Source organism: Punica granatum, chromosome 8 (genome assembly GCF_007655135.1).
Source record: "Punica granatum isolate Tunisia-2019 chromosome 8, ASM765513v2, whole genome shotgun sequence".
NCBI classification, from domain to species: domain Eukaryota; kingdom Viridiplantae; phylum Streptophyta; class Magnoliopsida; order Myrtales; family Lythraceae; genus Punica; species Punica granatum.
In genome coordinates this window covers 19,691,998-19,714,816 of record NC_045134.1, presented here as the reverse complement: position 1 = coordinate 19,714,816, position 22,819 = coordinate 19,691,998, and the positions used below count along the sequence as shown (strand labels likewise).

Genomic DNA, 22,819 nt, shown 5'->3' with positions numbered 1-22,819 from the left:
TAGGGATAAGACTCGGGGAGACGAAAATACGAGGGGGAGAGATAATAGAAGTGGTATGAAAGGTAGTTAGAAATTATATAAATTTATCCTTTTACCTTTAATTATCTTCTGATCTAATGGTTCATAAATTTGCTGTTTTACTTTTTAATGAGTGATTTTGGGATTACGAAAGTTACACAAATTGCCTTTTTCTCCCATATAAAATAGTGTGGATAAACTAGAGCACTCCTGGATGACGTGCAGGACTTATTTGAAAGATTCAAAAAAGTTTGAGGACCAAAAAGCATGGGGAGAGAGAGTGAGGGGTAGAAGTTGAGCGGTTGGTTTATTTTCTTTTTGGTGGTGAATGTGGGCGAGGGAAACAGAGAAAACTGCTTCCACGCTGTTGAATGGTCATCTACTTGTATCCAATTGCTTTCTCATTTTCGGTTAATCGAAATTACGTACGGTTATCATTCTGAAGTCCGAAATTCAAATTCAAAGAATTTCTTAGCAAGGTTCGAGGGAATGTTTTTCGATGACCAGTATGAGCAAATTGAGCACTAGTTCTCCATCTTGAACTGAACCCTTCGCCGCTGCATTTTACCAATGATGGCAGATCATGGCCAGCAGCCTGACATACATATGAAGGGCAAAGGGTAGTGCAGTAAATAAATAAAGTAAACGGATGAATAAATAAAGGTATGCTCTCGGTGCCCTTTCCACAGTAAAATCAGTTACACCAGGAGAAGGAAAAAGAAGAAAAACTGCAGCTTCAGACCCAATAATAACACTGCACTTCCACTCAACCTTAAAAAAAAAAAAAAAAAAACTCTGCTGATAAATTTAAAAAATTATATTTTATGAATCCTTGTCCTCTAGCCAAATAATTCCAAAAAAAGAGAGCAAAGAAACAATTGCCTTGTCTGTGTTCTGTTTCTTCAAGAATTCATGAGCCAAATAGTCCTGCAAACCCAAGATGTCAAAGGTTAGTAAGTATGCATGGTATATAAACATGAAGTATTCAATGTTCCGTCCAATGTCAACATCGAACCTGACTATCGAGCGGCGTTCGCAAACTGATGAATGGCCAAGTTCAGTGATTCGGGTTCTTGGATTTGGGTTGCAGTCATGCGCATGGCTCCAAATCTGTACTTGTTTGCAGCCAAACATAGGCATGGGGAAATATTCGATGACGAACCGGGAGTCGGGACAAAACCGTAGATGCGAAAGCTAGTGGAAAAAAAGGGACGTCGATCTGGCTCTTGGGGTAATTGGAATGTCTCAATCGCAGACTTTAAGGCGAGAGAGTTTGTTTTTTAGCCCACTTGCCTGCAGATAACAATGGGGGACCAATTGAGCAGCAGAAAAAAGAGAGCTTCACAAGAAAAAGCTTTAATGGGAAAGATGTAATTTTCAGTTGTTGCTTCTCTCTCTCTCTCTTTTATTTATTTATTTATTTTTGGTGATGTGTGTTGCAAAGGGACTGTGCAATAATTTTCTTATGTGGGGCTTGAATTGACCAAGCCCACGAGTTGAAAGGGTCAAAGAAGTCAGCATTCTGTTTCAACTCTTAGCTTAGGGACCAAGTCCAAGGTTGTGTTCATCATCATCACTTTGCTCATTACTGAAGCAGAACCTTTTCAGTTCCCATTAACTCAAACATATGCCATAATGTTATTATTTTTAACTCTACAATTACTAAATACATGAGGAGAAAAAGAAAAGAAGGCAAAAGAATCTCGTTCAATTTAGCAATGCAGAAAGATTTTATGCTTATTATTCTACGGAATGTACGACAATCCAGTGGACAGGGACAATTACCTGTTCCATTGATGAACCAGCATTTAACAGGCTCCAGTTCTTGATGAATTTCACTTGAAGTTTGATTGGTTCCACCTTCGGGGCAGGATTCTATTACAGATCAATGAAAGTTCAGTTGATCGTGTATATAATTGAATAAGCGTCGCGTTATGCTATGTTTTTCTGAAGGTACCTCGATGACTGCTGCACTTAGCTTGATGAAGTCTTGTTTGTTTGAGGAGCAAAGGTTGGGTTCGAACTGGAACAGAACTCAGTTCCCTAATAGAAGTAGTTAAAATTCGTAAACCCATGTGAATGAGGAAGCAACTCTTCCACTTCGATCCTTGCATTGGAGCAGCTCATGCTCTTCTTGATTCGGCCTCGGTTAATGGACTCCACCTCCACTAAGAAAACGCCATAAACTGGCCTATGATCGGAAAACCTCGACTCGCCCCGAACATAAGACAACTGACTGAGCCCTCGCCCATACCAAAGTATACGATCACACCTTCATACATAAAAGCAAAATAGCTAAATAAGAATCCAGTCGATACATTGGAGGACATAACAGGGGAAAAGGAAAATCCTCAAACAGCAAACCATTCTACATCGACTGAGAACAACCCCTTTTTCTGTTTTGCCTGAACAAGGCATTTAGAATTCCTTATTTCTTTCAAATGTTTCACAAAAAAGAACAAAATAATAATGATGATGATGATAATAAAAGATAAATTTTTCATGCAGTTCGTCGGAAAAACACTCTTTCCTGAAGTTCATTTTGACGATTGTGTTTCGTATCATGGTGAAAAACATCAAGATCTATTTGTATATGTTTAATATGGTGCCACTATATGCTTTCTCGACTTTATGGATATTTGTGAATAAACATCTCTTGAACTGGATTTTATTCAGTAGCGCAGAGAAGATTTTGAAGAGAGTACCATGCTGGAGTTCTTCGCTTTTCCTTTGGGTGCCTGTTTTCCCCAGCATATCTGTCAGAATTATTTGAGTACTTGTATGTTGGAGGAAAATATATTCTTCCTTCATTCCATCCCACAAAGACCCGCCCGCCTTTCTGTTCTATTCGGAGCTGTTAAGGATATCCAAACTTCCAATCAGCACAAGCTACAGATCTCTCAATCGATTCAAGACATATGAACCCAGGCATAAAATAAATAACTGAAGAAAGTCGCATACCTGATCATTCTCTAATAAAGCTCTCCAATTTCTCATCTCAACAAGCGCCTTTGCATACCGATAAGACAATGCGATTCTATAGTTTAAATCCCCCAACCAAATAACTCGACTGCATAAACACAGACAATTAAGAATCTTGGTTAATGTAAAGACATATATTTATATCAATATAAGGCATGAACACTAAAAGGTTATATATTCAGATAGACAACAGTCGTACTCATGCTCGAGAATCGTCTGAGGAGAATTTTCATCTCCCGAGCCATGGACTCGGGGAAACCTTGTCTTCCTAAGAATCTCCATTACATCAGAGTTCCTTCTCAGCTCGTCTCCCTCCTTCTCTCCCGAGGTCAAGTGGCTACAGATGAAGCAAAAGCTTGTTTGGTGCAAGGACATGCTAATTGAAATTGAACCCTGGAAAAGGAAAACTATTTTAGAACAATATCTCACCCCATATCCTACTCAAGTGAGCTCCTCTATGTAGTTTATGCTTGCAAACCAACCAAAAGAAAGGAAAGAAGACGGAAAAGAAATCTACCTTGTTTCCAAGATAACCCATCAATCCTCTGCCTACACAAGAGACCTTCATGTTCTGAACTGAGTCCCGGAGGTCAACCCGAACCCAAACAGTCAGAAATATCCCCACCATTTGCTTGCTCGCAACCAGGCAGTATCTCGACTGCCCTGCTTGAGAATGATCAATATCCTCCATCAAACCTGACTTACTGTTGAAGACTGGAGAATAGTAAGGGTTACCAGGGGAATCTCCAGGCCCATTTTCCTCATCCGACGAGGGCCAAAGGTAGCTCTGATCACAATCGTTCATCCTGTCACCAAACATGACCCGGTCACAGACACTGAACCGCCGGTCCAAATGGGGCTGAACCATCAAGTTTTCACGGTCCATTCTCATGCTTTGACTGAGTGACTGGAAAGATCGACGATGAAAGAAAGAGGAGGCTTTGTGCCTTGCGGACCCCTCAAAGTCTACATCTAGTTCAACTAGAGGGTCGGGGATCGGAGAAGGGGTGAGGCAACCTCCGCTGGCCCCGGGAAGGCTGTTGAGGGTCCTCCTTATTAGTGCCAGCCATTTCTTGGCTGGTCCATTGTCCTCCGTGCCCAACACATTCCCAGCATTCAATGGGACAATCTCTTGAAACCTAGCAAAATCGCAAGAAGCAATACAAAAAGATTCATCACTTGAAAGAAAGAGGAAAAGATCATTTGACTAGATTAAAAAAAAAAAATGTACCCAAGAACGTAAATATCAGCCGGAGGTGAAGTGTGAAGCCAATCCTCAAGGTTCAAGTGACTCGGTGGGGATTTCCCGGCGACGTTCCACGTTGCTACAAAGAGCCTGAGCCCATAACAACATGACAACATAGTAAATAAACTCCAAAGAATCTATACTCCATTACTCATGGTTCCAGAAGAGCAAAAAGAACAAAGGGCTGATTTGAGACCAACCTGTAATTTTGCACGTCAGTCACCTGAGAGGCCTCGAGGTCGATCTTGCCTCGCCGGAGTTGGTCGGAACTTCTCTTGTTCAGTCTCTCTGTCGATTAAATCAGAGAAAGAGAGAGATTTATTTATTGCAGTATTCAGATTGATTACTTTGAGGATTAAACAAAAACTGGGCTCTGCAAAACGAAATGCAGGGATATATATATATATATATATATATGAACTGAACCTGTTTTGCTTTTCTTGATCGTGCATGGCTCCTGCTCTGCGTAGATGTCCCCCCATTCTTCTTCACCGCCTGAAAAAGAAAACCCATAAAGCCGATTAAAGCTACTTCCAATGTATATGCGTCACCATATATAATTGACTGGCACATATTCAAAGAAAAAAAAAAAAGAGAGAGAGAGAGCAGATCTTGGGGCTACACATAGAGATAGAGCAGAGCCCAAGAAAGGGGCAAAAAAACAATTTTGCTCAAAGCAACAGTGCTGGGGAGAAATCCCCATTGCCATTCATCAGTAAAAGCCAAAAGCCCAATCAAGGGGACCAAATTGAAAGCTTCAAAATCCTGCAATTACACAAGAATGTGTGTGTGAAATCATGGAATCATGAGAATCACCTCCATGGACAACGTCATCAGCCTCAAAGTCCTCAGCTTTGCCCCTGATGTTGAACCATTTCTTGAATGTCTTGGGCCATGAAAGCTTCATCAGAATCAGCAACGAGAAACAGTCAGAACCCAGAAAAAAAAGAGGGACCCCAGTGTGGCAAATTCAAGATGTTTCCTCAAACCTTGCTTTTCTTGGAGCTCCCATCATCTCTCATTGTGTTGCCAACTTCATATAGCTCTCTGATCTACAGCTGAGACTTATAAAGGGGGTGACTCGCCCCCGGGGCCCTCCCTCTGTTTAATTAAACAGTGCCCTCTGTTTCAGGTGATTGATGCAGTACAGCAACAACGAGGAGCGAGAGAGGAGGAAATCCCAGTTTTTGGACATTACTCGGTCCTTTGCTGCGGAAATCCGAAATACCCAGAAGGTGATTTGGTGTGTTGCTTGCCTTTTTTGTCAAGATTAGATGGAACAGGGGACACAGTCTGAAATAGAAGAAGAAAAAGAAGGAGAAACAGAAGCAGGGGTAATTAAAACAGAGGAAGGAAGGACAATGGAGGAACAAGAAGACTGGGAGTGAGAGTGTGACTGTGAGATTCCGGGAGGGATGAGACAATGTAGGGGGGAGAAAGAGAGACGACGAGGAAGGAGATGTTCTTTTTTTTGGGTTTTTGGAGTTTCGTTGTTGTGCTCTGCTACTGATTGCAGGGCAAGAAAACACCAAACCTCGTTCTCTACGGGGGACAGAGCAAAGTATCGAATTTGAAGAGGGAATAAAGTTCAGGGAGGGGGAGAGAGAGAGAGAGAGAGAGAGAGTGCTCTGTGAAGTCTGAGCTCTCTTCGGATGGTGAGGGAGAGAGAGGGAGAGAGGGGCTTTTTAGCATTTATCTAAGGCTGGCCAAGCAAAGCTTGGGAACCATCAATGTGATAGTCCAGTTAATAATAAACTTCATCTTTCAAATGAAAGATTAAGAGTCGAAATTCGACTTAAATACAAAAATATTTACGTTAATAGACCCTTATTCTTTACTCTATGAGAGTTATTTTGGTCCACTGTGCATTTTTAGTGATATCATGATGATCTAAATGACCTATATCTCATCGAGTTCTTTATCCATCGAGGCGAATGAAATATTTTCGGCTATGGAAAAAAAAAAGAGCAAAACTTGGGGACTTGGGAAGGTGGCAATGGTGAAAAATGCATGACATAAAAAATAAAACATTAGAATAAAAATAAAATTTCACCCAAAAAATAAAAGGCAATACTCTTATAATTTTATTGGCTGATTAAAAAGATGGAGCTACGAATTACGAGGCTGAAGCAATTCCCGCATCACGCTTCTGATGAACAGACTTTACTCAAGGTACATGAGTTCTAACACATTGAAAGCTTTCGCGAGTCGATGCCTAAGTTGGAAATGATTTGAGGAGAATAAATCCTTGCCTCGTGGGAGAGAAAGAAAAGCTACTACAAAATTGGAGTTGGTCTCCTCTCTAATCTAAAATTTCGAGCTAATGGGTGGTCAATCCTACTCCTCTACTCGGGTTCTTATTTCTGTTTTTTTCCTAATATGAGACTACTAATTCTCAAGAACTACAATGTTATTCTCGATTATACGGATATATGAGATATGCATATTACACGTCTTGGCCAAGCTAGTTCAGTGAACTAGAAACCGCTCGACTTGAAGGATAGTACAGAGGCAGGAGTAAACGGAACATATATAAGTATGCCTCATCGAGGGGAAGAGATCGAGCTTGATCATCGGGAAATAGTTTCTCTTTTAGCTCTTTAGGTTAATTTGTGCATAAATGGACATCAAACTTTTCTGTCGATGTAGGTTTGATGCCGCATTTAAAATTGATCAATTGAAGCTGTCTTACGGATAAAAAATAAGAAGGAAATTAATATCGAGATATGTATGCACGTTGTTCTTTCTCAACATAGTGCAGGCAGGACACACGTAAACATCAAGAGCATGGCAAGCATGTCCCTGTGTATTGAACTCGTCCATAAGGCAGAAGATATTTTAAAAAAAAAAAAAAACATGTGCTTCGGTATCCATCTCCTTCTCAATCGCTCTTCACGCATACATTGCGGTCCATTTTTCGGTAATCTATAACTTTAGCATGTTGGTCGATCATATTGTAAAACATACCGAAGCGAATTTTCCAACTCCTTGAGATTTAAGATGCCTTACTAGTTCGTCTTTTGTCTAGTAAGCAGTTTCTTTTAAAAAGTAGTAATATATAATAATAACAAATAAACCTAATAATCTCATATTATCAGCACAATCGTGCAGACAACAAGGCCATTAGTTCAATGTATGTCAGATATTATTGCTTCAAGTGGTACTCAACTGAATTGGAGAAGTCATTCGATTCATTAACTGCATGACTCATTAATACCGCAAGACTGTTGGATCGATAGTCAAGAAATGATCGGTCACATGTTAGTCCAACACGCCCGAGGTGATAAGGTACCTGCTCCAGCTGAGGGAGAGGGACGGTAAAAATTAATCTTGGTCTCGATAGGATTAGTTAATGCGAAAATAGTTACTCAAGGGGGAGAGAAGGATACAAAGTAAGTGAGGGCTGATGCGAGTTTGCGAGATGAAATTGACGCACATCGCTTGATAGACTGATGGGTAATTTTGGTGACCCACCCTCACCATTTTACCAAAACCTGCCCGGATCCCTTCGCTTGTCTGTCTATGTCACTGGAAAACCTTCTCTCTCTTCTGCCCGCGGTCAGGGAAATTAGGTTTGTTTTGTTCTAAATAATCAAAAAACCCAATCCAGTACGATGGCCATCGTACGTTTGGTCCTCGAAAAGATGTGTGTTGAAGACAATTGTCCAGAGCTTGTTGCTTGTTGTATCGACATAATTAAAATAAAAGTAACATTTTTTGGTTAAGTAAATGACAGTGATTTACTATTGAGTGTGAGAATAAATCGAAATTAGGGCTCAAAATGCCCCCACATAAAAAGTAATTAAAGATTATCGAAAAAATTAAAGGTCTGAAATTTCAATTTTGTTTCTCTCTAATTTGGAATCATTTATATATATCCATTTTGGTAAGGTCGCAATAAAGAGAAATCGGGAAGTAGCACTTGCCTTTATTTTGACAACAAGGAATTTCAATTATTGGTGAACTATCTATTCCCTTTATATTTAGATTTTGGATAAATATCGGTACCACTTCCTAGACTATCCTCAATAGTAACTATCACACACCAAACTAAAAAGGAAAAAAAAAATCGTACTCCCCAAAGTTACGTGTTGCTCTTCTATAATTAAAAGAAATGACAAGCGTCCTCGAAAGCGAATGGTAGAACCACTAATATTTACCCTTAGATTTTTATTTTCTTGTACTTACTCGCAGCGGCATGGAGTGCACTTTTATCATATCCAACGGCATTTTAATTAATGTGACTATTGGGATGGTAATTAGGTAATTTTCAAGGAGGATTTAGCATTGTTGATAAAAAATAAGCGAACATGAACATTATATATATTTATTTTGATATAAAAGTACCATTAGTTAGTCCCGAGACCTTTTAGAAATTCTAAACCAATCAATGGCAAAGGACATTCATATTTGATAGAGATCCACTAAAGAAGTGTTAAATAAACTTACCATATATATTAGAGATATTTTGTTATTAAAGGAATCAAAATATCATGATTTTCTATCTGGTTTATGTACAATTTGTTATAGAGATTTCCAGATTCTGTCGTATCATTTGGCCGATAAATAGGATACCTAATCCATGTGATCTCCTAATTAAGTTGCTCATAATGATAAATCTTCTATTTCCATAATTTTAGTCTCATGGACACCATGTATTTCAGTGTGAATCCTAATATCCAAAAGTCTGATTGAGCCCGATTAATCCAGTTGAGTTGAGTCGGTCCACTAAGAGGTAAAACTTTCATAGTGTGGATTCTTCGCATTTACAAATACTCGAATCCGAGACCTTATTTAAGCGAAATCAACATCTAATCATTTGAAATAACCCACGGTGGTTGGACACTACGTATCTAAATATCTCTATATCGTTCCAATTTTATTGGATGTCTCCTAAGAGACGTATTTGAATATTTCTACTCTCCTTCTCTTGTATTTTCTGTTCAAATCTTCTCGGTAACAGTTTATAAAGAGAGAATTTTTCTTTATGATATCAAGCATAATTTTCACCTGATCATGCTCCTGCTAGTATTCCTTATTATGACAAAGACATACATCTCACCAAAACAATGCCCAAATTAGAACGAAATTATGTATATCTACTTCTAGCCATTATTCTAGTTATTATAAAATTTTGTAATATATTTTAACATCAGGCGACAGGCTTTGACGCTACATTCTTGCGCGCATGTATATATATATACATATATGAAAGGAAGAATATGATGGGCTCAGTCATATTGTCTCAAAACGCTATGTTGTTGAATGAAATTTTCTTTATTTTTTAAGTTTTTTTTAAAAGACAATTTTTTTGTACTTTTAAAAATATATGTATATAGATTTGTGTAACCGTTCATTATTTTCTCGAACTTTTTTTTAGCTTTCTTATAGAATCAATTTTCTTATTTTAATTTTAAAATTTTAAATTATATAAGGGTAAATTGTACCGGTGGTCCAAAATGTTTTACAAATATTTCATGATGGTCCAAAAAGTTTTATTCGCTACATGATGGTACAAAATGTTTCGAAGTTGCTTCATGATAGTACAAACCGTCAACTCGAGCTTGACGCCGTCAAGCCGACGCTGACGTGGCTACTAAGTGTCACCTCCTTGCTGACGTGGCAGAAAAATTTTAAAACTTTCAAAAATAATTTTAAATTTAAAAAACTTTTAAAAATAATTTTAAATTTTAAAAACTTTTAAAAATAATTTTAAAATTTTTAATTTAAAATTTAAATTTAAAATTTAAAATATTTTTAATTTAATTTTAAATTTCAAAATTTTAAAATAATTTTTTTATTTTTTTTCTAAATTTGTACTCTTTTTTGTATTTTTATATTTTTTAAAAAGTTTAAAAAATTTTAAATTTTTAAAAATAATTTTAAAATTTTCAATATTTTAAAATATTTTATATTTTATTCAAAATTTTTACTCTTTTTTTGTATTTTTTTAATTAATTTTTGGATTTTTTTGGACTTTTTAAAATTTTATTTTGTCTTAAATGACGTGGCGCACTATGATTGGTTCCACGTAACAAAAGTGACACATAAAACGCGTCACGTCAGCAAAATGTTAACGGCGTCAGCTCGAGTTGAAGGTTTGTATGTACCATCATGAAACAACTTTGAAACATTTTGTACCATCATGTAGCGAAAAAAACTTTTTGGACCATCATGAAACATTTTTAAAACATTTTGGACCACCGGCGCAATTTACCCATTATATAAATGTAAATTTGTAAGATCAGTCATTATTTTTCAGTTTTTTGAGCTTTTTTATAAAATAATTTTTATTTTTATTTTTAAAATTTTTTAAAACAAAAAATTATAGATTTTTAGGACTGATAGTTATTTTCTTGATTTTTGAGCTTTTTATATTTTTTATTTTTAAAATATATAGATTTAAATCTATAGAACTAGCCATTATTTTTCTCAAATTTCTCATTTAGTAAAATTATATACACTAGAAAAGGGGTACTTTCGACTTTTCAAATACAGGTAGTTACAAAATTAAACTTTGACTCAAATAATGGTAGAATATAGATGATATAAGATTTTATAAAAAAAAAGTCCACATAAAACAAATCAAATAAGTTCTTATTTGCTTTTCAAAAAATGAATGAGATATATTTTCTTAGATCTGATGTTTATTTTTCAAAAAGTAAATCTAATCATATTTTTTTAGATAAAGATATAATGTACTATCTATATTGTATTATGTATGATACGCTATCAATAGGAGAGGCACCAAACACAAACCATGACCGTTGCTACCACAATTAGTTCCTCAATTTTTTGCACGCACGCTAGTTTACGTTAGTATATCCACAATGAGACTTTTGGAGGTGAGTTCTTAAATTTTTTGCTTTTTTTCACACATAAACTTTTGTAGAATTTTAAGGTTCTCCAATTTTGTGTATGTGAATGAGTGTTAATATAAGACACAATACAATATCATGTGAATCTTGATAATGTTGAAGATAAAAATTTATCCTGCCATGGTTGGAATTTCTCTTTTAAAATTTTTATGCATAAACTTGACAATGTTAAATTTTTCAAGACATATATCTAGTTCTCTTCTTTTATATAATTTTTTTTCCATATCTTATTCGTGAAATTAAATTACCATTAGTCTAATATTTCTAATCATATACTTTTATTGATTGTAAATTACTATTTTTTTATAATTTATAACATGTATATTATATAACAAAATTAGCGAAAGAAAGATGACATTCAATCTCATGCAACGCACAAGCTCCACGACTAGTAGTTGTAGAATGATGGAACATACTGAAAATTAATTGGCCTAATACTCCATAAGAAATTACATGGTACCTTATCTCAAGCAGGTTGCTTCACTTTCTATTTGTCCTTTTCTTTTTTTACCTTGGTATTCAAAAGTCCAGTGAGCTAGTTCAAGATATGGTTGGTCCATATAGTGATAAAGCTCTCTCTCAACCAAAATTGTTTTCATTCATAAGAGTCGACCCTAGATTTTTCTTAAGAGAAATAAGTGTAGAATTACTTAAACCAACTTATATTGATTTCTATATGGGAAAACAACGTCATGTATCCCAATATTTTCATTTTATCTTAGTTTTATTCCAACTTCAATTTTTTTCTGAGATATCCTAACGTTAATGGTTTGGTTTAAAATCTATCCCCCCGTAAAAGTTCCGTTCATTTTTGACAGAATTGATTTCCCTATACAAGGGAGAAATTACACCATATATCCCAACTTTTTTGTTGTTTCTCACTTTTATCCTAACATTTTGATGCTTTCTCAATTTTATGCCAATATTCTGGTAGTTTCTCAGTTTTATCCCAATCTTTTACTGTTTTCTTAATATTATCCCAACATGTTGGGATAAATTTGAGAATCTGAAAAGAATGGGATGAAATTGAAAAAAAATAGAAGGGTTGGGATGGAATTGAGCAAAAAAGTTAAAGGTTTGAATAACTGAGAAAGAACAAAAAAATTTGGATATATGGTATAATTTTTCCCTTATATTGAGAATTTCGTCATCATTCCGTAAAAAATGGATGGAATATTTACAGCGGGATAGATTTGATACTAAACCATTAATATTAGATATCTCAGAAAAAAAAATCGACATTGGGATAAAACTAAGATAATATGTGAATGTTGAGATATATTGTGCAATTTAATCTTTCTATATTTGTCTTATTTGACTTGGCAACATTTTGAAATATATATGTATAAAGGTTTGTGTGTGTGTGTGTGTGTCTTCTCAGATACATAGGGGAATGTCTAGGAGAAGCTTGTCGCAACAAATCAGGATGCAAGAAAGAATGTATCTTGAACGCATAGTAAAATCTCTTTGGGCTCTGAGAAAGTGTCCTTAACATTCGAGACTTGCAAAGGGACATTTCGACATGTTGTTGGGTTGCGAGAGAAAACCAAGAACCACATATCCCAAAACCTTCCATCCATGCATGCATGCTGAAGTGTGTATCAACAACAACTTGCATCTCTACTTTTGCAAAAATCTTTGGAGTGTCTTTTTGACTCAAACCCTAGACGCCTGTCCAAGACAATCAAGACAAGTGTCCCATTTTAGGGTCCCCACAGATTCTTGTGCACACACAAATGTGTAAAGATGAGAGATGGTAAGCACATAGATGTAGGATCTTGTTAGGGCATTAAGGGGCTCCTAGCCCTAGTTTTAAGTCATGCAATCTTCTTGGGTCTTGGGTAGGTGCCCTAATCTATTATTAACACATAATTAATTATTTTTTTACTCGAAAAACATAATTAATTTAATTATTAGCTGTATTAATGGGGCCAGAGTTCATTGAGTGTCTTGGTTTAAGCTACTCATGAGATCGAGGCCCTCTACACACATTGTGATGCCTTAAAAATATAATTGACTAATATTCATCATACACATGCTGCATGTGGGAGACTGTGTACGGTCCCCCCTTGCTATAGCCCTTTTTTAATTTAATTTTTCGAAATTCAATGATTTCCCGCAAATTGTAATATAATAATATTTATATTTTTTGGGTAATTGATAATAATAATATTATTATTAATTGAAGATTTCTTTGTCGGGGTTCAAGGACTTAAACTATTTGACCAATAGACGTTAACGGGCATTTTCCTTCATGCACCCTATAAGGAGACTTCCCAACATATAAAATCACTCAATTCCCCAAGTGAGACTTTTTCCACAATGGCAATGTTCATTCCCCATTAGAAGTTTGCTCTAAGGAGATAACACCGATGGCTCCATGAATCTATTGAAAAAAATAATCTAGGAGTCTTATTTTAATTAATAGAAAACGGTCGGGATATTCAAAAAATCCAACCAATCAGCAAGTCCAACCAAACCGGGGGGTCCCGATCAGGTTTTTTTTTTTTAATTTGGGTTTTTCTTAATCTAAGATTTTGTTTTCTTACTTCCTAGTTTGTTTTATGGATTTTTTTTTTACTTTTCCTAAATTCAGGTGGGTTTATGACCCATGAAACCAAAAGCCAACACCAAAATAATGTACGTTCATCAACTTAAAAAATTATAAGATAATTTAAGATTCATGTTAGTTAGTCATGAGATGCTTTTCAAAATGCAAAATACGAAATTCTTTTACTAAGTTAGGACGAATTCTTCAATATTTACTCTTTATTTCCTGCACTGATATAATTACTAAAATCTAAACTATCTATCCAATGTCATATGGCCAGGAGGTTGATCGCATACCCTTTCTTAAGCAAGCTCTCAAGTTCGGATCGAACCAACACGGCTCGAATCTAAATTAGTAGAGGCCCACTGAACTCTCAAATACAAGGTGGTGCACAAAAAAAAATTGTTTCGGCTATCAGTATTTTTTAAACGAAAAACTATGATTTGAGTGGCAAAAAAATGAATCAAGCATTAGATATAATATAATTTTTCATGTTCTTGTGATGTTTAACACCCAACTTCGCTTCTGTCTCTCATAAGTAAACGTAATTTTCTTTTTATTATAATGGAGACCGACGGATATATGAACGGATAAGATAGTGGAGAAATGAAGGAAACAAAATTAATATTCTCCATATGCCTGGTCCTTGATTGCGCTGTAAATCATCTATAACGAAAAAGTTAATCTGAACAAGATAGGCTTCAAGTGAAATTAATATCACAGGTATCAACAAAGAGTTCATTGAGTGGTAAGTAGATTCAACTCGTATAAGGAGGAGAACACATGCTCAAGTTTAGAAAAGTGCACTTGTTAGAAAGTGTTGAGGATGTTAATCCCACATTAGAAAAATTAATGAATATCCATGGGTTTATATGAGATTTAGGTACCACCACTTATCAGTTAGAGCTTTTAAGTGAATATGGGCTTAAGCCCGTATAAGCCCAATGAAAATTTAATATGGTATAAGAGCGGGTTACATTTCTGCGTATCCACGTGGGCTCATATTATGCCTACCCAATATCGAGAGCAGCCAAAAGAGCGTCTCATGTTAGTCCCTCTCGCCCGAGCACAGAAGATGAGTCCAACTCGATGTCAGTAGTTGAGAGCGGGTGTTTAAGGCCACCCTACAATGTGTAGCCAGAAATAGACCACACGTTACAGGTGAGGGTGGGTGTTGAGGATGTTAATCCTACATTGGAAAAATGAATGAATATCCATTGGTTGATATGAGACTTAGGTACTACCACTTATCAGCTTGAACTTTTAAGTGGATATGGGTTTAAGCCCGTATAAGTCCAATGAAAATTTAATAGAAAGGAAATAATCTTTAATACTCGATCTCTCGGAATTATAAGAGTAATTTCTCCTATATTTTAAGCTTACCGAAAAGATCAATATCATCACATGCATACAGCTTGGAATTTTCATCCACGAGTAATGGCATTATGACTCTTAATTATCATCTTTATGAAGCCAAAGTATATAGTAATCTACTTCAATTTTTATTTTTATTATTTTATTTATTTTATTATTTTTTTTATTGTTGTGGGGGAGGTTGTTCTTGAGACTTTTGCACCAACTAATTTTGCCAAGGATCAATTCACGCCGGCCTGTCGCATTTATATATGGGAGTCAATTCCACACAACGCCTAACAAGATTGGAACTCATAATTGTACATAAGAGAAGAAAACTTCAATTACATATCTGAATTCTGAACAATGACATATCTGAATTCTGAAGTGACCTCATATTACTAGCCGATAGTGTGGATACACTGGATAGTACCAATAAGAACTCAAGATAAACATATTCTCAGCGATCGTGAGCGAATTGCTCATAATAAGGATGAAAAGGATATTGTTAAATTTTCGATGTTCGTTTGAGTGGTTAGACTTATATTCACTAAAAGTTTACCCTTTACAGCTAATGAAATTGAATTCGCCTCTATAAACTTGTATGGAATTTCTCCCACATCTCAAACTCTTAACAAATTTATATTTTCTTTACAATTTTGAATATATTTTGACGTAATGCGTAAATTCATCAAACTCTCCTTCCAATGAAATTATTCTTCTCCCAAAGTACTTAGTATTTGGAAATTTAATGAGCTCCGATTAATTTATATTTTGAACTAGGTCGGTCCATCTCTTCTAATCATGGATCATCTTATTCACAATATTTGAATCCGGGACATTGCTTAAGGAGAAGACAGACGCCGAACGACATGAAAAGCTGAACCAACCCATATTGTTACAATATTTTTTTTTTCAATTACAATAAAAAATCGTATGTGCGAGAAAGTAGAGGAAAGAGATAAAATACAAAGGGATGTTATAAAGCAATTTTGGCGAATTTAAGTAAACGATCTTAATTCTACGTTGAAGGCACGTGTCATTGAACTGGAACTGCTTTTTTTCTACGTGGATGATGAATATGGATTTTTTTTAATTACAATGAATATGATTGCATCAAGTGAGTTTCTTTTTCTTTTTTTCGATTTTGTCCTCTATTATTTGTGTTACCTTCCACTTGGTTTTATCTAATATAGAAGAATCAATATGACTCTTTCTAGAAGGATGGTAGGTAATCTGCTATTATATGCGCGAATTTATTAACCGAACTTTTTCATCAATTACTTCTAGTTTATTGTTTTGGTAAAAATTACTTTTTTTAGATAAAACTTTTTGGTATCCTATTAACCAATAATTAAAGGCAACCACGTCATAATTGTAAAAGGCAGACATTATTGCCACTTGCAAAATCATGATCTAAGGAAAGCCTTAAATATGAGAAGTTCTTGAGTGATTATATCTGGTCTCGTGACGTGAGAAAATACCAATTAAATTGCATAAAGCATGAGAATTTATGCTAATCACTCAAATAATTGTTATAATTATTTTTTATTAAAGAAATCTTATTGGTTCTTCCTTTCCATATCAATATAAGATAAGATCATTTAAAATTGTCTCCTTAACATTGTGTTTGGGAGTTTTTAGGGGAGGGATAAGAGGGGAAGGGAGAGGAGAGGAAAGGGGAGGGAGGGAGAATGTATCTTGTTTGGGAGATTTTAAGAAGGGAGAGGGATGGAGAGGAGAGTTAATTAATGAAATAAATGTCTATTATAAGACAATTATAACTTTATTAATTTGAATTTACATTATTTACTTATAATGCATTTAAAAACCACTTTATATTTAAACAATAAAGATTTTTTTCTATATCAAAATGAATCGTACATGCATTAATTAACAAAATAATAATAATATATATAGCGTCTGTATATATATATATATACACACATATAAAATAACAGTATATATATAATATAGAACGTATATATAACAATATATATATATATAACAGTATAGTATATATAGCGTATGTATATATATTGTACGAACCCGAATGTGGACTCTCGTCGGGGCCCGCATTGCGCGCTTTTGGATCGCGCGGCTTGGGAGTGTCCACCTTCCCGTGGGGACGCATGACGGACACGCGTGAGAGAAGGAGTCGCCACTTATCATTTTACGACTCGAAGGTCGAGGGCGGATAAATTACCCGGGTCTAGGGGTATGGAACACCTAGTTTGTCGTTAAGGCATTGATCTGTGCAGAACCGGAAAATCCGTGTTCGGAGGTTCATGTTACGTGCGGGTCTATATCCCGCACGCCCTTTTGGTACTCTGGTTTGTTAGGCTTGCATGTTTTATGATATATCGCATGAATTAAGCTGCACTCGGCTCGCACGTTTTGACACCGGAGATTTGGTGAATTAAACGATGTCGGTTGAGAAGCCGAGAGAGAAGTAAAACCGTATGTCGGGGAGTTGGTTCACAATCTTGCGTTACAGTTCATCGAACCATGGAGGTTGAATCCCTGCGTGAACTAGAACCGCGAGATCTTGGATTTACTTTCCTTTGGGCAAGCATGAAACCGATTCGAATGATTCGACTCTCGGACCGTTTGCTCGCCAACTGAGATTCTTACATATTGAATGTACAAGACAAAAATCCTTACAATGAACTCTCAAAAATACATCAAATCATAATTACAAATAGGTGAATCTCAGTCAGTTTGCATTCGGTTATTATTCCGCTCTAACTCACCGTGAATTTAGGGAAACACCGAAAAACTGAAATTCGACATGCGCTCTCAATGAATAGAGCGTTGGACCCTGTGAGTGATGATTAGGGTGTTGGACCCTGTGCTTGATGATTATGGCGTTGAACCCTAATATTATTCGGCCTAGAGATCAGGCTCGACCCGCATGACAAACAAGTGTTGAAAGATAACACGCAGTAGGTAAATAACAGATAAGATGTTTGTTATTGTCGTGTTTAGGTGAATTAACAGATTATTAACCTAATGGTGTTTTTGCGAGCAAATGCCATATGCTAAGCAATCAAACACGTGCCAATGTTTTAGCATTCGGCTTTTGTTGGAAACTTGAAAAAGAGAGTCAAATCTCATGTGTGTAGATTGCTTTTACAGTTGTTCTGTATTGTGACACTGAATTTCCACTGAATTAGCCAAACTCGTGTTTTGACTCTAGATTTGGAATCTAGAATTCCTCCTAACCATTATCTAGTGCTTGGTTAGCTCGAGTGAAAGGTTAATCAACATTTTGCATGTTTTCTAACAGAGATAACCGTTCTAGTTACCCGATTCTATGTTAGGATGACAAAAACTCATCAGTTAGATAAGAAAAGGCTATGCAGATGAACCTGCACCTGGACAGGTAGCCCGTTCTTATCCCGTACTGCAGTGTTTCTGTCATGCTAACCCTAGGGGTGTCGCTGAATTGTGAAAAGATGATTTTGCCCTTTATTTGAAAATTATTTTCAGAAAAGAGGAAACATCGTAGTGCGGGCCACCTCGGCCTATAACCGGTGTCGACCAATTCCCTGGATCGTCCAGGGTTGTGCAAGAACCCCGAAAAAGCCAAAGAATCGGTCGATCTGTCCGGAAGTGATCTAGAAAGATCTTCTGTATCCTGACCTGAGTTACCTGGAATCAGGTAAAAACTCAAGTTGAGACACAGAAGCCCTTTTCAGACGTCCATGCTACATCGGACCGCGCGTTTCGAGTTTTGAAATTGATAAGTTTGAAAAGGGCACCAACGTCATTTGACAACTCATCGACGCGAGTTATCAGTTAATGGTCAATTCGTATAAATTTTATCACTATGAAGTGGGTTTAATCATGTGAGCTCCCGATTAACCCGTTCATGAAATTAATGCTTAAGGGTTGTGTCGAATGCATTAATTGTAAAAACGATTCGTGACTCGGCGACCAAGACGGGTCAAGAAAGACCGAGGATGATTCGGCCAACGATGGCCGAAACACCCTTTGATCCTAATAGGCCCGAAAGGGTCTCCGAATTGTGAATCCATACATATTTTGGTTTGGAAAGACATTTCATGTGAGATTCTCGATGTAATTGAACTTGCAAATTACACGAAATCCGAGAACAGATTTAAAACAGGAAGAGGAAGCCTCATGGAACCCAAATAACTCCATGAGACTCTCGGCCTATTCTCCCTGGAGAAAGCCGAGAGGTCTCATGGCTTGTATTTGGTTTCACGAGTTTTCCCGTCTTGTTTTGAATCGTTTCTCGCATGCTCAAACATCAAACATATTAAATAACATGATTAAACGAAAGTCGGTATTATCATGATTTAAATAACACATTCAAACATGCAAACATGCACAAACATATTATTTAAGGAATCGATAAAACAATACCGACTTCATGGATGTGAGAAAAACAATAAAACTAGGGAAACAATTTAAATCGGGGCAAAGGAATCTGGTCTTGACTCAAAAAGGTCAAGAATGCTCTCGGTTACCTCATGGAGAGGTTAACCCGAACGATCTCGGCTTTTCCGGGTCGGGATGATTTCCTCGACTTCGATTTAAATATTTCCCGACATACTAGCACGTTAAACGATGATAAACATGCATGGTGTAATAAGGAAATTGCATAAAATTAAAGTTCGGAATTAAAATCATGCTTAAAACCCCTTAAAACTCCATAAACACCACAATAATATAAAAGTCCTAGCTCCTCTAAGTCGGGAATGGTCATACCTTGTCCCGAGAGGCGGGATGGGACCTTCAAGAGTCGGGTTGGACCGTTGGTGGGTCGGGTTTGGGCTGTTTTGGCTTGAACAGACCCGAATGGTAGCAATAGACCCGACTGGAAGGGTGGACAGACCCGAGTGGCACAAGTCGGGTCGTACGTCGCCACGGAGGCTCCCGATGGAATTTTGAGGCAATGTCGGCGGCCTTGGGTAGCCAAGGGACCCCTCTAGGTGACCGTGGTGGTCGTTTGTTCCCAGAGTTGTCGGCTCGACCCGTACAGTCCTGCAAAAATCACCGAAAACAGAGCACGTCTGGAAACTGGCCCGACTGGGCAGTTTTTGGGTCGGAATTCATAACGATGGATTCCGATGTACTTTTTGAGCAAGGCCAACGGCTCCTGACTCCTAACTGACCCCTGGAGGTGATAGAAGTGGTTGTTCGTCGAAAAGGGTCACGGATCGACCCGATATACAAGAAAACCGAACAGACAGTCAGAAACGCCGGCCCGACTGAGCAGTTTTCGGGTTGGAATTCATAACGGTGGATTCCGATGGAATTTTTGAGCAAGGTCGGTGGTTCCCGACTCCTAACGAACCCCCGGAGGGGTTTGATGGGTTTTAAAAGTTCAGACCAACTCGAAAAGGTGAGAAAACAGGGTTGGAAGTTTTGACCCGGCTGGGCCAAAACTGTGCTCGATTCTTTACTGAGCTGATTCTCTAACTTAGAGGCTTCAAACTTGAAATCTAAGCTCGGAAATGGATAGAGGGAGTCGAAAACATGTAGGATATGAAATTTGGTGAAGTTTGGATTTAAGTCGGGATGGATTCCGACTTAAGTCTTGAGTGTTTTGCTTGGTTTTTGGATGGTTCTTGCTTGCTGCGATTTTGCTGAAGTTCTTGGGAGGTTGAGAGCATTTTTTTGAGTGAGAAATGCTAGAGAGAGAGTGCTTGAAGGTGAATCCTTAAGTTAATGACATTTGGACAATATATAGGAAAGCTTAAATGCAAGATTAGTGAAGAAAAGTGCAATTAGGGCCATGGATTAGTGGAATCCGAATTTCTTAAGGAAATATCAAGCTCAATCCTCATCCATTGCATTAATGGAGAAGAGATAAGAGCATTGATGGCTTGGATGGGAAGTTGGAGTGTTGAATTGAAACACTTAGATATTTTGCAAAAGGAAGACAAAGGCAAGTTGTCTTCTTGGCTTGAAGAAGAAGATGACAAGAGAGGGGTGGTTCTTCTTGTCTTTGGCAAGGGGAAGAAGGTCCCGTGGGTCCCACACGAGATTGGAGGTGAATCGGGAATGCTCGGATGTCGATCGGTTACGTGTTCGAGTTCCGTGACTTGAAAGAACGTTGTATCAATAATGTGCGCGAGAAAACGATCCCGATAAGCCCAAGATTATCAATTTTCGTGGAAGAATGCTTCGGGCAGTGTTATCAAAACCGGACCGGACCGGCCAGTTCAACCGGTCGGATCGAAAACCGGACCTATGACCAGTCCGGTTCTCTTAAAAATCGAAAATGCATAAAAAAACGGTGAATTTAAAAAACCGGCCGATTTTTCTATAAACCCATAGAACCCATTCGAACCGGCTGGTTGGATGGGTTCTGGATTTTAAAAGGAAACCCGACCCGAACTACTTGACCCGAATTTAAAATCAGCCTAATTTTCGATCTGCAAAGTGGAAACCCTAGTCCCTAGTTCAGTCTTCACTCTTCACCTTCGATTCGACTTCGAGGCTTCGACTTCCAGCTCGGTGAGTCAGTCAATGTTCATCTTCGAGCTCCTTCCCATCCCTTCGAGGCTTCGATTTCCAGCTTGGTGACTCGCAATCGGACGACCGGTGCTCCACCCACAGGTCGTGAAGTCGTAGTGGTATCATCATCACTAGCAGCAGCAGCAGCAGCAGCAGCAGCTTCTGCGTCACTTCCCTTCCCTCACTCCAACTCGCCGCCCTCTGGTGCCAGGTCTTGCATCCCGCTGCTCCCGTTCCCTCTCAGGTTAGTCAAGTCTCTCTCACTAGCTCATTGGGTCCATTGGATTAGTCTCCTCTTCGGTCCTCCCTCTTTTTGTGCCTTTTTCTTTCTTTCTTCCTTTCTGAAGGAAGTAGTTTGAGCCCCCAAATTGACGCTATTAGATTCTAACTGCGGGATTCCTGATGGGATCCTCTCTTTCAATGGGGAAGCATTGCCAAAAACCCCATTCAAGCTCCTATTCGACAAGCGTCGACTGCTTGTACCTGGTCTCGATCTGATCGAGTTCTCTGGCTCAACTCCTGCCTGGCTTTGTACCTTCAGAGAACCTTGTATAGCTCGGTCGAGCTGCAGAATAAGCTGGGAGAGAAAGCTCGAGGTTAACTGTCATGAGGGAAAGTTGTTCTTCCCATGAATCCCTTGTCGAGAGAAATCGGATTGACTAAGGATCCTGGTGTTATAATTCATAATGACGTCTTGAATTTTTATTAACCATTGCTGCCTCGTTGTTTGCTGTGCATATTGTGAACGAAAAATTTTCTGCATCAATTACTAAAGTGGAGGTTTCAGCCTAATAGAATATCTCCACCCTCCCTGAAGTTCATACCGTGCTAATATGATCCATAAAGGTCTGCTTTCATCTCAATTTGCGCGTCAGGTCCAGATGCTGCCTATGAATTTAATATTGGTGGTGATAATCACATTTCCTGAATGCAAAAGTTGGATTCTGCGAATTAGTGTTGGATTCTGCGGAGTGAGAGAAAGATGATTTTGTTTAAATTCAGTACATTATTTTCCGTATCCAATCTCTTCTTGGTTCATATGTATATGCTCTGCCTGTTTTCACCCTCCCCCCTCCCCCGCGCCCAGCTCCGCTTCTTTTTTTTTTCCTTTCTATAACATGGTATGAATTATGAACTTCCTTTTGCTAACTTATTTACCTGTTTTCGTGCAGTTAGTTCCCTCTCTATTGTATTGATCTGTATGTTTTTCCCTCTTAATCCCTTTAGTAGGAAGAATAACCTTACCTGGGATTTTATTATCTAATATATATTACCATTTTTTTGTATTTTATATTATTT

At 37.5% G+C, this 22,819-nt stretch overlaps 1 protein-coding gene across 2 annotated transcripts; it reads right to left on the bottom strand.

The window, feature by feature from the left end:
* Window positions 1–651: 651 nt before the first annotated feature.
* Window positions 652–5,922, bottom strand: LOC116189098 (type I inositol polyphosphate 5-phosphatase 4-like). Of its 2 annotated transcripts, none has more exons than XM_031518629.1 (13): window positions 5,236–5,922; window positions 5,063–5,147; window positions 4,673–4,741; window positions 4,447–4,534; window positions 4,232–4,342; window positions 3,518–4,139; window positions 3,200–3,393; window positions 2,980–3,088; window positions 2,724–2,872; window positions 1,976–2,290; window positions 1,804–1,893; window positions 1,034–1,311; window positions 652–945 (listed from the first exon to the last, which is right to left on the bottom strand). In XM_031518629.1, exons 1-10 carry the CDS (start codon window positions 5,266–5,268, stop codon window positions 2,062–2,064), a joined length of 1,689 nt encoding a protein of 562 aa, XP_031374489.1. In that variant the 5' UTR covers window positions 5,269–5,922; the 3' UTR covers window positions 652–945; window positions 1,034–1,311; window positions 1,804–1,893; window positions 1,976–2,061. The 2 variants fall into 2 exon arrangements, with proteins under 2 accessions (XP_031374489.1, XP_031374490.1); XM_031518630.1 differs by having other exon boundaries at window positions 4,232–4,336; window positions 5,236–5,921.
* Window positions 5,923–22,819: the final 16,897 nt, after the last annotated feature.